At 36.0% G+C, this 17,768-nt stretch overlaps 1 protein-coding gene across 7 annotated transcripts in view; it reads left to right on the forward strand.

Moving 5' to 3' along the window:
* The window catches only part of ENPP2 (ectonucleotide pyrophosphatase/phosphodiesterase 2), a 200,078-nt gene that overhangs the window by 112,485 nt on the left and 69,825 nt on the right, over positions 1-17,768 (forward strand). For all 7 annotated transcript variants that reach the window (XM_056823161.1, XM_056823158.1, XM_056823156.1 and 4 more), the window contains exons 9-11: positions 8,029-8,084; positions 16,492-16,557; positions 17,213-17,285. In XM_056823161.1, the coding sequence (XP_056679139.1) occupies positions 8,029-8,084; positions 16,492-16,557; positions 17,213-17,285 (195 nt within the window). The remainder of the gene's footprint in view (positions 1-8,028; positions 8,085-16,491; positions 16,558-17,212; positions 17,286-17,768) is intronic.

A 17,768-nucleotide genomic window follows, 5' to 3' on the forward strand; every position in this document is an offset into this window, starting at 1 on the left:
CCCTTAGACTCTCCTTAGCTGAGGGACCCTAGGCAAGTTGCTTAACCGCTGCCTCAGTTTCCTCATCAATAAAATGGAGATAATAGCAACTATCTCAGAGGACTGGTGTGAGGATCAAATGAGTTAACATATGTAAAGATGTATTATGTCCTTAAATAATTTATTCATGTTATTATTATTTATTATTTTTATTAGAGGGACTTAAGGGCAGGGGCTTTTTTTGTGGAGGATGAAGGTTCTTCATATCCTTAACACTTAGGCTAATCACTGGTACATGGTGAAAACTTAATGCATGCTTATTTATTGACTGTCTAAGTGTGTGTTTGTGGAAATAAAATTCAGGATTTGTATTTATTATTGTAGCACATTTTCCTCTTCAGCAATCTCTTTCTAACTTAGTATAGATATCTTTATGAGTCTGTGAGCAAAAAGAGGAAAACCCTGTAGGCAATGGGATGCTAAGTCCTGAACTTAGCTAGTCTGTCACCAGGCATGCATGCTCACACACAACACTCTGACTTACACACTCACAAACACACACACACTTATAGTTTCACAAATATTCACATACTCACAAATATACTTATACACACATATGTGTATATACACACACACACATACTCACACTCACTTATCACACACATAGTTACACACAGGCTCCTGGGCTGGAGTCTGACTGCTTTTTGGTGTTTAATTAAGAATTACTTTACCTCTTTGAGTTTCAGTTTCTTCATTTGTAATTTGGAGATCAAAGTGCTTACACTGCCTTCTTTAGGATTGTAAGATATGCATTTTATAAACTGTGAAAACATGATATAAAAACTCTTTCTATAGCAGTGCATATAAATATATTTCATCTACCTCTGTATTTTATGTGAGTATACATATAAATATGTACACACACCTATATATTTATCCCTCTTTATTTCTTGGGCTATTATCCTTGAGAGACTTAAATTTTTTAAGTTTTTATAAAATATTTATTTTACCAATTACAGATAATGACAAATTTCTGCATAAGTTTTCCAAAGTTATATGATCCATGTTGTCTCCCTTCCTTCCTTCCCTCCTCCTCCCAGAGCTGGCAAACAATTTGATCTGTGTTACCCTTCGATTTGGAGTTAGGAAGATTGGAGTTCAAACTCTCCTTTAGCTGAGTGACCCTAGGCAAATTACTTGTATTATTGTGCAAAACATTTCCATATTGTTCATTTCTGTAAGTGAATACTCATATAAAACCAAAACCCCCATATAAAAAACTCAAAGTAAAGTGAAAAATAGTATACTCTGATCTGCATTCTGACTCTAACAGTTCTTTCTCTGGAGGTGGATAGTATTCTTTGTCATAAGCCCTTCAGGATTGTCCTGGATCATTGTATTGCTGATAGTAGCTATCACAATTTATCACTCCACAACATCGCTGCTACTATGTACAATGTTCTCCTGGTTCTGTGTATTTCATGCTGCATCAGTTCATGGAGGTCTTTCCAGTTCTTTCTGAAATCTTCTTCATCATTTCTTATAGCACAATACTATTCCATCACCATCATATACCACAATTTGTTCAGCCATTCCCCAATTGAGAGGCATCCTTTCAATTTCTAATTCTTTGCCACCACAAAAAGAGCAGCTAGAAATATTCTTGTACAAGTAAGTCCTATCCCTTTTTTTGACTCTTTGCGATACAGACCTAGTTGTTCAGACCCTTCTATTAAATTAAAATTTGTATGTGCATATATATACAGAGTGATCACAAATAAGACTATTACATGTGCATATGTGTATGGTCTCAATATCTTGACACAGTACAAAATCCTATGACTTTTGTTATATGCAGTATACATTTATGTCAAAGCTCAATGAATATTTGTTGATTAATGGGTTCCCATTAATGGCAAGGAGTAGATTATGAATGCTAAGACAAATACCAGAGGATTATTTCAATAAAAACCAAAACCCCAATAAGGATTGTTGGGTTAAAATCTGTATGGTGTTCCCCATTCATTTAATTTCAACTCAGGTATCATATAAGTGCCTACTATTAAAGACAAAAATAGAGCCACTACTGCACTCAAGGAGCTTATACTTTTCATATAGAATATTCACTCTAGAGATTCAGTTTACTGCAATATAATTTTGCAGATTCAGGCTTGATATTATATTTAAGTTCAGAAAAACAAGACCTAAACTAAGATGGTAACCATATGAATAGAGAGAAGGCGATGGATGAGACCTATAATGTGGAAGAAGAATTGATAAGACGTGGCAACTGATTAGATATTATATTTTAGATTATATGTAGGTTAAATGAGATCATATTTGTAAAACATTTTCTACAGTGTTTTACACATATGCTTAATAAATGCTTGTTAAAAATATGGGGATGAGTGATAGGGAAGTCAGTGATCATTCTGAGTTCATAAACTTTGATAGTGAAAAAGGATGGTGGTTCTCTCGAAAGATACAGCAAAGGGAGAAGCTAGGTGGTTTAGTGAATGGACAGCCAGGCCTAGAGATGGGAGGTCCTAGATTCAAATGTGGCCTCAGACATTTCCTAGCTGCGTGAACTTTGGGCAAGTCTTTTAAACTCTATTGCCTTGCCTTTATCATCTTTCTGCCTTGGAATCAATACACAGTATAGATTCCAAGACAGAAGGTAAAGGTTTAAAAAAAGATATAGGAAAACTCAGTAGAGGGGCAGATGTAAGTGGGAGATGGTAATGAGTTCTACTTTAAATAGGTTGAGTTTGAAGCATCATTGTGACAACCTAATGGAGATATTTATCAGAAAGTAATAATGGGTAAGTGGAACTCAGGTGAGAGAATGGGACTGAACATAAAGTCATATAAATTTGTGTAAGGAATATAATAGGTTCCCCACTTACTAAAGGAAGAAGCCCTGGAGAATCTAAAAAAAGCCCTTGAGTCAGAATAAGACCAGCAATAATGTCCCAAAGCCTACTTGTTGGAGGGGAGTTCAGCTATAAATAAGCTGTTATTGCCCAGGAGTCTTTTCTAGCTCTACCTAGCATGAATCAGCATTAGGCACCATTTTCACATTCCTAGATCCCTTACCCCAAAGTCTGGTCCTAGTATACCCAAATAAAAATCTTATAAAAACTTACCAGGTTTTATTGGTTTGGGATGATGTCCCATTTCTCTTAGTGTTCCATTGGGGTACATCCAATTCCACTTGAGTCCCCAGCAGACTGGTCTTGTTTCTACCATCTATCATGACTACCTTTTTTTTCTTAATCCTTACCTTCTGTCTTAGAATCAATACTAGGCATCTGTTCAAAGGCAGAACAGAAATGGCTAGGTGATAAGAGTTAAGTGACTTGCCCAGGGTCACAAAGGAAGTTTTGGGTCAAATTTGAACCCAGGACCTTTCATCTCTAGGTCTGGCTCTCAGTTCAGTTAGCCACCTCACTATCCCATCCTCCTTGATTACCTTTTTTCCCATATGTTCCCTCAGGAAGGCTGGCAGAAATTGGGAGGTAGCAAAGAGACCAATTTAAACCTGATGTCAGGAAAAACTTTCTAATAATTAGAGCTGTTGAAAGGCGAAACAGGCTGCCTTGAGAAGAGGTGGTGAGCCCCTCTCCTTGGAGCTATCTACATGGAATCTAGGAACCCCAAACTTATGGCCTAGTGGGATCTGGTGAACCCCAAGTTTCAGGACTAACAGGTTGGAGACCCCAAAGTTTATATTTGTTTCCTGTTCCCGTGGGAATCCACCCTCAAGGGAATCCCAGGCTAGCAGTTTCAGACTGAGTGGGGGACCCTTAGGTGAATAACAATCCACTTGAGGTGAAGTCTAAACCCAAGTCAAGTGACTTTTCTTGTCTCCAGAAGCCTCTCCTAGTCTATCACACCCTCCTTCCAAGGATTGAACTTGGGACCTTCAGCTTTGGAAATGGATGCACTGCCTACTGAGCTAGAGTTATATTATATATATATATATATATATATATATATATATATATATATATATATATATATATATATATATATATGTGTGTGTGTGTGTGTGTGTGTGTGTGTGTGTGTGTGTGTCAAAGATACTGGAGTAGTTTGCCATTTCCTTCTCCAGTTCATTTTACAGATGAGGAAACTGAGGCAAAGAATTAAGTAATTTGCTCAGGGTCACATTGGTATTAAGCATCTGAAGCCAGGATTTGAACTTGGGAAAATGAATTTTTCTGACTCCAGGCTCAGCTCTCTATCATCTGTGCCACCTAGATGCCCCAGGAAATGTTAGCTATCATTATTTTTGTTATTATTAGAGCTCTGTAAGGTTGTTCCTGCCCTAATCCCTACTTGTAATACTCTCCCATGGTCCTGCTACCTAAATCCAACTAGTCTTCAAGACCTAATGAATACCCAGCTTCTGCAAATGACCCTTAACAACAATTATAGCCCACGCTGAAGTTCTCTAACCTCCTGTTATACAGGGTGAGCCAAAAGTCTTATTGGATTTTTTAAGGCTTTCATGACTTTAACATCACAATAGGATTTTGGGAAATTATGCCTATAGACACTTTGGTTAATTGTTTTGGGTTTATTTCCTCTGCCATATAAAGCCCTTTAGAATATATATAAATTTTTATTATACATGTTAGGATCATACTTATAATTTATATGCGTCCATATTATATAACATATATATATACACACACATGTATGTATTATACCTTTTAGATTTTTGTGATTTCAAGAGCAACGAATATTTTGTTTCATTCTTTTATTCTTTAATAGGCATCTTTTACATTTATAACATCTGTCACTATGCTGGGTATATAACCAGTACTAATAAATCCTTTTGAAATCCTGGACAAGTTCTTTAACCACTGACCTCTGTTTTCTCACCTGTAAAATAAGGGCAGGCAGGCTAAGAAAGTTCCAAGTCCCCTTCCAGGTCTGAAATGCCATGATTTATCAATTCACTCAACCAACAAGCATATATTAAGCACCTACTGCTTGTCAGGTATTGTGCTAGAAGTTGGAGATGTACATAATTAAAAAAAAATTCTTACCTTCTGTTTTAGAATCAATAAGTACTGCTTTGTTCTAGGTCCTCCTGACTTCAAGTCTGATGCTCTATCCACTGAGCCACATAGCTGCCCTAGGCATATACACATAAATAATGAAACAATCCCTCCTGGTAAGGAGGTTACATTCTAATGGAGGAATTGATGGAAATGGAAGATTAAGGCAAGAAGGGGGGGGGATTTGGAGTTAGGGGACCTGGGTTTGAATCCTGATTCTTCTACTTACATGTGACTTGAGTTAGTCCACTTCATCTCTGTAGGCTTCAGTTTCCTTCTCTATAAAGTAAGTGAGTTGATGTAGATGACATCTAAAGTCCTGTAGACTGGCTCTAAATTCAGGATCTTGACCTCAGCACAATGTACAGGAGGCATTTAATAAATGTTTGGTGAATGATTTTTTTGATCCATGTCCATCGTAGTAGATGAGGCTTGGTGATAAAGTAAGGAGATTGATGTTTTCATGTAAAACAGTTATTTAATATATGGAATCAGTTTCATTTTGTCACCACGTTCCAAAACCCTCTGTATAGACAAGGAAATGAAGAATACCCTGAATTTAAGATGGTTTCAAGAAAAGATTAAAGAAGCCCCTATTGTAAGAATTGTTAGTATGTTCTAAGATAACTAGAACCTATGGCCTGGGGCTTCATATATTTCTTTTTTTTTTTAACCCTTAACTTCTGGTTTAGAATCGATACGATCAGCTCCAAGACATGAATTCTAAGTAGTAAGGGTTAGGTAGTTGAAATTATAGCTAGGAAGTGTCTGAGATCAAATTTGAACCCAGGACCTCACATCTCCAGGTCTAGCTCTCCATCCAGCTGCCCCTAGATCTCCTATACTTCTGAATCCACCTTCTTCCCAATGAAATTAAAAGTTCCTTCAAGGCTTACATTGCCTTTTAAAACAGTTTATCCCATGTAATAACTAGCTCAGTGATGTGTGTATAATAATTGGACTGGCGCAGAGCATAATAGAAAGCAGAAAACACTAATCAATAACAAACATATACATGCTAGTATGCAAAAAATAACAAAAAGAGTGTTGCATATGAAACTGAACTTATGGAACATTTATACTTTAAATATATCTATGTCTAGATTAAATTTAATGCAGTACTTAACGAAATGTCTCTTATCCTCTTTTGAATTTTTTTGGGGGTTTCTTCTGTTTATTAAAAGATTCACAACTCTCTCTGTCTCTGTCTTTCTGTCTCCCCATCCCTCTCTCCCCTCCACTCCCTCCGACACTCTCCCTCACTCTGTTTCTCACTCTTTGTCTCTGTCTTGGTGTCTCTGTTTCTGTCTCTTTCTTTCCCCTTCCTCCCTCTCCCACTCACTCTGTCCCTCACTCTGTCTCTGGCTCATTTTCTCTCTGTCTGTCTCTCCCCACATATACACACATATTCTCTCTCTTCTTCTATCCTCCACTTCACATTCTCTCTCTGTCATTTACAAATACATACACAATAGAGTATTGTTAATTATGGCAGGATGAGAAGATGTAGGTGGATTGTAGGCTGCCTCATTAGCAAGAGTTCACATGCCAGTGAGATCACAGATCCATCCAAGTATATCTAAACATATATTTGATTTAGCAGATATATACATATATATATATAGATAGATATGTGCATATATATATATCTGCAAAATCACAATTTGTAAGCAATAGTGATGCTGTGAGAATGTTTCCCAAACAGAAGTAGAAGTATTTATTGAGCTGTTTTTTTAGGAAAAACTAGATTGTAAATTTCAAACTGGAAGAAGGCTCAGGGGATCTCTCATTGAAACTGTTAGGTGGCACAGTGCCAGGCCTGGAGTTAGGAGGATCTGCATTCAAGTTCAGACTCAGACACTTCTTTGCTATGTGGCCATGGGCAAGTCACTTACCTTGTTTACCTCAGTTTCCTCATGTGAAAAATGAGCTGGAGAAATAATTGGCAAATCACTCCAATATCTTTGCCAAGAAAATCCTGAATGGGGTCACAAAGTGTCAGATGTGACTAAAAATAATTAAACAACAAGCAAAAACCATGGTTCCAAAGATTAAGTGGCTTGTCTAAAGAGATGAATTTGAACCCATGTTTTCTGTCTCCAGAGTTAGTGGCACACTGCATTTAGCAAGCATGAGTTATTGACTCGAATACTGTAAAAAAGTCTGACATGGGTACCAAATTATTGGTCTTTGAGCTTTTGAACAATAAGGAAAACCCATATTATGATTTTTTTAATCCTGAGGTAACATGAGTGGGACCTTGCCACCATGCAAAACACTTATTGAACAATATTGGCACAGAAGCTTTTTATTATGAAAAGAGATAGAAAATTAAATTCTACAAACGTTTAATAAACACCCACTATAAACAAAGGCCAGCAAGGTGGCAAAGTGGAGAGAGTGCTGGGTATTGGGAAGATCTGAATCCAAATCTGGCGTCATATACTAGATATATGATCCTGGCCAAATAATTTAACCTTGTTTGTCTCAATTTTCTCATCTGTAAAATGAGCTGGAAAAGAAAATGGCAAACTAATCCAGCATTTTTGCTAAGAAAACTCAAATGGGGTCACAGAGAGTCAGACACAATTGAAAAGACTGAAAGCAACATCAAAATACAAGGTATTGTGCTAGGAATTGTGAATACAAAGGCTGAAATGACAGAACACACTCTTGAGGTGTTTATATTCTAATAGCTAAAAGGAAATTGAACTCCAAAATATTCATTATATGGAAGCCTTTATTAATATTAATAAAAATCAACTATAATAAAATTATTACTAATTAACATTAACAATATATGGAAGTGAATCTTGAATTCATCTGCAATGACTGGAAATTAATGTTAAATTTATGGAGAGGGTATTGTGTGTGTGGGGGATGTAAGAGAGATGATACGATGCATCTTAATGCCGGTTTTTCTTTTGGGACCCAAATTCAGAATGTTTTATAGATAAGCCTCTTATATTTTCCTCATTAGATATGGATTACAGCCACCAAGCAAGGAGTGAAAGCTGGAACATTCTTCTGGTCTGTGTAAGTGACTTTTATTTTGTAGTTAACTGAAGAATTAAATTCTGAATTCTTTTTTTTATAATAATAAATAACATTTATATAACCTGTTAAAATATACCAAGTATTTTATCTATATTAATTTGCTGTATTCTCATGCCCACTACAATTCAGCTCCCCACTGTGGAAGTATCAGAAACATTTCAATCCTGGGTTTCTGATGAACCCCAAAGAGTTATTTAAGGATTTCTTTCATTTTTTTCATTTCATTCATTCTTTAAAAGTAAAGAAAGGCATAAGCAAGGAGATAGCTTTCTTTTTGCCATATCATTATCGGAGGGTTTTTTTTTATCACTATTTAACAGAGTTTTAGTAAGTTCCCACCTAGGGAATGTATATTTCTCTTCCTCTCTTTTTTTTTACTGTGGCTTGCATTATCATTTTCTAGAAATCTATTACAACATGCTCTATTTATTTTGGTCTGTGACTTCAAAACATTTGTGTGGTCTTGGGCTGCTGGGAATTCGATGTAGTGGTCTGGTGGTGGGGAAGGCAATACAGGAGACCAGGAAGACCTCTGTTCCAGCCCCATTTTGTCCACTGCACTCAGCTTGGGTTTCCCTAAGGAGAAAATGGAGCTAAGTCCCTTCCCCACAGAGGTGTTGGGGGGAGGATTAGTCGTTAATGTTTATGAAACGATGCTAAGATGAAACATACCTAATAAAAGTGTCAACATGTTGATTTTTTTTAAAAAAGGGCTCCTCAGTAAGAAAAGGAATCTGTTTCAGCTTGCATTGGGATTTTGTTTCCACTAAGATGTTCTTTCCATTTTTTTTATATAAACCACTTTTGCTGTTTCTGCCTTAACAAAAATCTGCCTATTCTGTAATAGTAATGTGCTGAAAGCAATCACAAGTTCAAGTTAATCCAGAGTGGCACCACCTATATTCTCTAACTGCAGGAATAAAAGTTGCTTTTTTAAGTTTTTAAGAGTCAAATTGAAATTGGGTTTGGTGATTTGAATCTAGGACAGAAGGTCCCTTTAAAGGTTTTTCCCAGCCCCCTTAAAGTGTTCCTGAATTGAGAAATGAGTGTGGGTGTATTGGAAATGACATTGCTTAACTTAAATGGCATGTTGGTCCTATTTTAATCTTATGAACTCTATATTTTTTTTAACCCTTGGCTGTAATGAATTCTTATAGGACTCCTTTCTCCCTCTATTCAGTGCATTTGGCCAGCAAAGTGGAGTGATGCCAGTAACATAATTAATACCGAGAGCTCTCCCCCTCTCCCCCACTCTGAAAAAGTGCAAGGGTTAGTTGAAAAGGCACACTGTTTGGGTTTTGAATCTTGATGTTCTCCACCCCCTTCTGGCACCTTTCAAGAAGGTTGCAGTTGTACTCCAAACATGCTTATGATTTTGTCGTTTTTACTTTCCATATTATTTTTCCTTTCCATTCTATATGCTGGAAACTCTTAGGAAGTTTTTTCTAAATCAAAGGATCATAGTTTAGTTTAGTACTGAACCAAAAGATAAGGAAACCTGGGTCCCAATCTTACTTCAGAGGATTTTTTTATTAACTGTATGACCTTGGGCAAGTCACTCAACTGTTACTGGAGCTATAGTTTCCTCCCCTGTAAACTGATTAACTCTAAAGTAATTTCTGGATCTCAGTCTATGATTCCAAGTCCCTATAATGTGTAGAGTATCACACAAAGACCTTGTAGTACCATTGTTTTATGTTTTATCCATTTCTGTACAAGTCACATCCCACATGCACCATTCCTTTTTTTTTCTGGTAAAGAGACATACAAAGTATAAAAAGATAAAGCAATAAAGACAACAGAAGAATATGTTACCTTCACTGAGCTGATAATATGGAGCTGAGTTTTTATAAGGTTGATTTAACATAGTTATATATTTTTCATATGGAAAACCCCATAGAAATTAAGCTTATACACACACTTCTGCACACACATTTAAGGGCTGTGAAGCTATAAAGATAAAACTTGCATGTATGTTCCTAATTTTATGATTTGGAAAGAATCCCATGAATATGTCTACACTAACTCTTACCTTTCAATAGAATTGTACTAAAATGACATTTCAAGAGTTGTTGTTGTTGTTGTTTTTTAATAGGGAAGGGAGGAGTGTCTCAAGTTGCGAAGTTTTGTTAGTTATTTGTTCATTCACCCATTCAGCAAGCATAAGCACACAGCCTATGAAATTAGCTATTTCTTCTTGTTTTCCATCAGTTCAGTTGGAGCACAGATGATCATCTTTCCTTATGATGATTTGATTGAAGACAAGTCATTAAGTTTTTAAAATCATTGTCAGCTGCAGCAGCAGCAGCAACATACCTCTGCTTTCCATTTATTATCTCATTAGTTCCTCACGAGTTCCCAGTAAATGTAGCTAGTACAAGTATTATTATGCCTTAAAACCATAGCTAGGTAGAGTGTTGGACTTGGAGTCAGAAAGACCTGAATTTGAATCTTGCCTTAGAAGTTTACTAGCTGTGTCACTCAGCAAATCAATTAACCTTTCTCTGACTCAGCCTTGTCTGAAACATGGGGATAATAATAGCATTTGCCTCACAAGGTTGTTGTGAGGATCAAATAAAATGAAATCATATAGTAAAACATCATCATAAATACTTTTAATCACATTAAACCTCGTTAAAACTAATACATTAATAATGCAGATAAGAAAACTGGGGATCAGTAACATGAAGTACTTATTCAAGGTCAGAAAACCAATGAATAGCAGAGCCAGGACTTTAATCCATGTTCTTTTGGCTCCAAACCCAGTGTTTTCTTCTTATTAAAACCATTCTTCAGTAGTTACTTCTCCAGGTCAATGAAAATCATGGAACTTTGGGCCTAAGAATAATTGCCTTGGAGCATATTTAGGTTAGCTTCTGCCATTTTTGACTGGTGGGAAACTGATACCAAGTTATTATGTCACTTGGCCAAGATCATCCAGCCAATGAACTGTAACCAAGGCTCTACCACTAAAGTCCTTACCTTTCCCACTATACTCTGCTCTAAGTTAGAGTCCAGGAGAAGTGGGTACTCACTATCAGCATAGAAGGAAGGCAAGAGAAGTTAAGTGCACCATGTACCAAAGACATGTACCAAAACTGACTCAATTTTGTCCTTGTAAGTATCAGCGCTAGTCTATACTCAAAATCCAAAAGTATTCTATTGGCTCAACTCTAGGAGATACTCTTCAGAGTTCATTTTGGGCAACAAAGCCCATATCAAAGTTTATGTGCTTCTATGAGAATTATGAGAATTTTTCTCAAGATCCTGGTTGGGATTCAACCTTTCTTTCCAGAGTGATCTCATATTACTCCCTATCATGCACTCCATACCCTCACCAAAATGGTATATTTGCTGTTCTCTGTATATGACATTACATGTCCTCATTCCCTAACTCCCTACCTTTTCTATGCCTGGAATTCTCTCCTTTCTTACCTCTCCCTCTGGGAATTCTTCCTTTCCTTCAAAGCTCAGCTCAAGTACCACTTCTTAAGTGAATCCTTTCTAGATTCTTCTCCTCCCTAAATTGTTAGTATCCTGCTCTCTATAAAATTTCTTTGTAAGTATTTTATATACATTTAGCAATAACTCATTTGTGCATGTAATTTCCTTTTAGTATAATGTACGCTCCCTCAGGGCAAAGATGATTTTGTTTTTGTCTTTGTTTCCCTGATGCCTAGACTATTGTAGGTGCTTTTTCAGTAGTTGTTGAATGAATGTTGAATAAACTTGGAAACACAATGTGGATTTCTGGCTCAGTTTTCAGTATAACCTTCAAGTGGTCTCTGAAACTGTCTAGAGATACCAGCCATGTGTTATCTACCATCAGGCTCTTTATAAGGCATTTTTGATTATAAATTCCTATCCCTAATTTGTAAACCAATGTCTTCTGTTCCGGAAAGGAACTCTTATGAAAAGTAGGAGAAATTTCTATAAGCACAATCACCTGTTGGCTGCTTTGAAATATAGTCAGTTGAGAAAGAAGGGGAAGAAAATGAAATTGTAAGGTAAAGTCAATACCATCATTTCTTGGATTCTCAAAATTATACTCTGTTTCCTTCTAAGAGTACAATTTGGCTTAACAATGCATTGCACTGACGAGGCATTTTTATACTCTTCTATATTTGTTGCATTTGTGATCACATTTTGTCTTCAGTGAGCCAAAGAGAAAGAAGTAGCACCCTTGCTCAGGAAGGGATTTGGATGCTATTATAGGGCTTATGACCAAAAACTAATGGAAGGGAATTTTTCACTTGAAGACAAAAGATCCCCTTAAATCAGAAGGAATGCTGAAGTTCTACTTAGAGTAGTATCTTATATATAATAGCTACTGAATGTTTTGTTTTAATTGAATGAAGTTTTTCATAAAAGCACTGGGCTCTCTGACTCTTTATTCTGCATTAGGGTGGAAGAGGGCATGCTTATCCCTAGATTGATCTAATTAGATGGGAGAACAAAAGTAAGCAGTCTTATTACTTGTAACATATGAACCAGCATGTTTCTTGGGCCTCTTCTCTCTAAACACTAAGGTGAAATTAGTTAGCATTTGTTGAGGCATGTGATATAATGGAAAGAGGATTGTTAATGGAGTGATAGGTCCTGAGTTCAAATTCCCTCTTTAACACTTCCTGGGTCATCTTAGGCAAGTCACTTAACCTCTCTGGGCTTTAGTTTCTTCAGCTATAAAATGAGATTAAATAGCTTGTGAAATCCATTACATCTATGGACCTTTGATCTAAGTATAGTTTTATCTCTTTAGAATCTTTATAAAAATTGTTGACACTCATCTATTTGTGAGTAATTCGTAGGCTTTTATTTCTTTTGAAGGGAGAAAATATTTGTCTTACCCACAAGTGCCTCTCTTCTACTCTAGTATGTAATTCTTAGACAAACAGACCACATGCATTTATTGAGAAGCAATGTGACATAGTGGAAAGAACATTGGTCTTGGAGTAAGGAGACTAAAGTTTATGCCCTGGCTCAGATGTTTGTTAGGTATGCTACCCAAAGCAAACCACTGAGCCCAAGTTTGCTTAGCTCTGGTACTATTCATTCACCTGGTGGTTGTGAGAAAAAAATGCTTCGTAAGTTCTTAAGTGTCATATGAATGAGTTGTTTGTATACATTAGCTATTCATTCTTTGTAACTCACAAGCATGAGTCATGTGTCCAAATGTTAAAGCCCCTTAGCCCACTAAGATAGGTTCTTGCAATCATTAAAATGATAACATCTTGATTTCTTTAACATCTGGGACTTCTCTACTATGAATTCTTAAGTTCTTTCGTGAAACTAGACATGATGATACTACAATAAATTCTTGGCCAATATCATACTCAATTTCTTGGATTCTATGTATTATTATTTGGTTCCTCCAAATGTTTAAGACTTTGAATACTTTATGTTTAATACTACTTTGTATAGTGTTGTATATTTTTAAAAGCTCCATCACATCCACACTCTTATTTGATTCTCAAAAAAACTACAACTCCATGAAGTTAGCCCAGTGGCTGGCATTCTTTATAAATACTTTATTGATGCCTGACAATTGACCATGTAGGGTAGGTATCTCAATCTCATTTTATATACAGTACAATCTACTACTTTCTTCTATTGAATTTGTGATTTCATGAGTGTAGGGAGTTCCTGTTAATATGCTTCCCTTACCAAAGAATATACTTTGCTTCTTCTAGTCTCAGAGAATTTCTTATAGACACTGAAAAAAATTAATAACTTTCTTAGAGTCATAAAGCTGGTGTGTTTCTGAGGCATAAGTAGAACCAAGGTTTCCCTGACTCCAAAGCTCTTTCTCTATCCACTACACCATACTGCCTCAGTCTGGCATGATTCTTGTCTTTTTAATTAGCTTTTTATGACTGACTTCTTTTTTTAATGGACAAAACAACTTTTGTGAACCCTAGAAAACAAATTTTAGTTCTTGACCTGGATTGCTAGTGAAAATCTTCAGAAATATAGTCTGTTATTTCCCATCATGGCAGCATATACAAAGAATATCCCAAAAGTCTTAGTGCAGTTTAAACTTATTGAAGCTTTAATGAACTTATAGCACACTAAGACTTTTGGGACAGTTTGTAGAGCATTACCCATTACATACTGAATATTTTGGATATATTGGCTTATCTATCCTTATTGAGGTTCATTCTTTAAATTTCAGATTCCATTTCTGAACTTTTAACTGAAGGAAATGTCTTTGTTCTTAAGCAGTGTGGAAGAATCATGGGAGATGAGTTTGTATCTTGACTCTTCTTTGTGACATTGTGAAAGTCTCTAAATGGCTCTCTTGACCTTGGTGTCCTCTTCTGTGAAATGAGGGGAGTATTCAAGATGACCTCAATGATCTGTGTTTGCTCAAGATTTATGATACCTTTAACCTTATTTCCAACTCCTAAGATTTCATCCTATTCTTTTCTCTTACTATTTCATTTATTTTTTGCCACTCCACTATATAGATTTTCTACCTTTCCCCTCTATTTGCAAATTCAGCATCAATACTATATGATATTAAAGGAAAGGAAAGCAGGAATATTAAAGTATGCTCATCCTTCTGTTTGGATAAGCAAAACTGTTTGGAGGTATCTTGTTTTTGTTAGACATTTCATTTTAAGTTTCTATTAGTTAGGAGCCATATTTTGGGGGCATTTCTGGGAAATAAGATGGCTTGTTTAAGATCATAAGGCTGGTTAGTCACAAAGCTAGGCATGGAACCTAAGCCTTCTATCTCTTTGTTCTGTGCTCTTTCCTCTACCCTCCAATATTTTACCCTATCAGTTGAGATTTGGAATAATTTTGTTTGTAAAATGATTCTTCTGCCATCATTTGTAAATTTCATAGTAACTTCATTAAACTGAGCACATTTTGAAGTTACAAAGAGACAGATTAAAGGGTGTATAACATTTGCCTTTCTAAGTTAGAAATTCAAAATACGTAGTGATGATCATGTTCAGACCAAGTGAATTTATTGTATTAAGATTAATCATCACTTTATTATCTTGATCTTAAATAAATCTAGCATATAGCACAGGAGGTCATACTCCAAAGAAGGGAGTTAAAGTGCATTTGGATTGGGGGGTTAAGTAACAACCAGTAAGAGCTGAAGGAATGAAATAATTAAAATTCAACTTTCAAACTACATTAGAGATCATTCAGTTCAATACTGTTGCTTAAAAGATAAAAAAAAGCTTGACACATAAAAGGATAAACTAATTTGCCCACAGTTTCTTTTGTCTTTTTAAAAGCAAATTCAGTTAAACCTCTTTTGGAATAGAACAACCAGAAGGAAATGTCATTTTCCAGCCCTTAATACATAAGAGTGGAGCCAGGGATCTTTTATTGTATTTCTTTCTAGAATAAGATACTGTCATAATAATGAGAATGATTTATCATCATCATTATTATTTATCATAATCATTCAATAATAATTGAATTGATCAACCTGTCTACTATGACCATGAATTTCTTGAGAGTAAGGACTATCTTTTACTTTTTTTTAATCACCAGAGCTTAGAACAGTATAGAAATATAGAAGGCAGTTAATAAATGCTTCTTGACTATATGCATAAACACTAGTGATACAAAGATAAAAATTGGATCATTCTTTGTCCTTCAGTTGTTTACATTTTACTACAAGCTTTTGTATAAGTTCAATACAAGAACCTAGTTTGAGCAAGGCAGTCACAGTGGAGGAAAATTACAATTTTTTCCCTGTCTCATAATGATAGATACCTTCCCTATATAGAAGGGAATATTCCTGAAGGCATTTTTTGAAACCATTTACCTTCTATCTTAGAATCAATAGTAAGTATTGGTTCCTAGGCAGAAGAGCTGTGAGAGTTGGTCACCCAGCTAATCTGGGGTCAGTACCTTCTCTCTCCTGACCTGACTTTCTGAGTTGCCCCCACCTTAAGACATCTTCAAGATCCTATAGTCAAACTCTCTTACTTTAGAGATGAGGAATCTAGGGCCCAGAGAAGTCAAATGTGTTGTCCAAGGACACATGGCTAATTAATGGCAGAGCTGAAATAAAGATCTCCTCACTCTACCCCACTATATTCTGTTTCTCTAATTACATATTGCCTCTCTAGAGTACAAGTTGATCAAGATGGTTCTTCACTTTGACCATGAATCACTTTTTCCAACCTTGGTGTTCTGTGGCAAGAGTTGAGCAATGTAGACTGTGGCAAATGGAAACATGAATTTAAACACTAATATGAAAGAGGATTTTTACTAAAGTCAAGTGAAAACAGATTGTGACAAATAAGATCAGCTTGGCCTACTGGCGGTATAAAACCTCTTCATATTTGAAGTTTTTTTTTCTTCTTCTGCAGTTCCAATATTAACTACATGTACTGTGTATGTTTTTGAACTCTAGTGTCATCCCTCATGAGCGAAGAATATTAACAATACTGCAGTGGCTTACCCTTCCAGACAATGAAAGGTAATTTTTCTTTTTCTACTTTTCTTTCTATTTCTTATAAATTTCCATTTTAGATTTGGATTACACAGAAACCTAAATGGAACATTAAACCAGGATTCCAGCCAATGTTTGGTGTTATTAACGTTGTGTGGTTCTTAGTCTTAATCATGCCACAGGTTCCTTAAGAGGGATAGAATGGGCTGTGATTATCAAGGAACATTTAATTTCATGGATTAACATCAAATATTTATCCCATTTATTGTAACCCAGCTTAAATAAATCAGGAGCTTTGGTAAATGTACAAGTAGAACCCTAAGACTTTAGAAAATGTCAAGACTTAATTGTTATTTTAATAAAAAATTCTTAAATGATACAGCTTCCATAGCCCATGTGAGTTTTCCTTGGGCCATGTACTCTCTTGGATGTTGCCTGGTGCCCTTTGCCACGTGTATTCTGATAACTTAATAAAGTTTTAGAGTGACTAATTGCTAAATTGTGTTGGGAGGGGTGGAGAGGGAACTAACTGATGGAAGAAAAACTCATGAATTTTCCATAATAGAAACAGTGGTTGGGAGGTTAATTAACTTCATTTGAGAGGATATTTTTCTGGGTCATGAAAGGACATTTGGTATATGTGGGGTTGAGGAGAGATTCTGATGCCCAATCTTTCTTGTAGGCCTTCTGTGTATGCCTTCTATTCTGAACAGCCAGATGCAGCTGGACACAAATATGGCCCATTTGGCCCTGAGGTTAGTATATTCATAACCTGCCTGAGGGACAGGTTTCATTGAGCTACTATCTGCTCTCCTTCTGGGATACTGGATTTAGTTCTTAGGCAAAGCAGACATGGTAGATTTGTAGGAGTAGTATATCTATGTTGTTGGTATATAACAAAAAAGTTTTTAAATTAAGGACACTTGGTTTGAGTTTTCAGATGTCTATCTTTCAGAAAAACTCTTGGGTCAGATTGTGTCAATGAAAAACAGGTCTTAAAATCGGTATTGTAAGAAATGGGGTAATAATCCAGTTCGGATGCCTTGTATGATGCATATATTTACATATAGAAAAGTTCTATGATTCTTTCATTGTGGAGGGACTCCCAATTCAGGAGCTCCCTCCACCTGCAACTCATCTATGAAAGTTGGACTTACCCAGGGTCACACAGATAGTGTCAGAGATGGAATTTGAACCAAAATCTTCTTGACTATGTTTTCAGATTTTATCCAATATAC

The sequence above is a fragment of the Monodelphis domestica genome, chromosome 3, assembly GCF_027887165.1.
Source record: "Monodelphis domestica isolate mMonDom1 chromosome 3, mMonDom1.pri, whole genome shotgun sequence".
Taxonomy (NCBI): Eukaryota; Metazoa; Chordata; class Mammalia; order Didelphimorphia; family Didelphidae; genus Monodelphis; species Monodelphis domestica.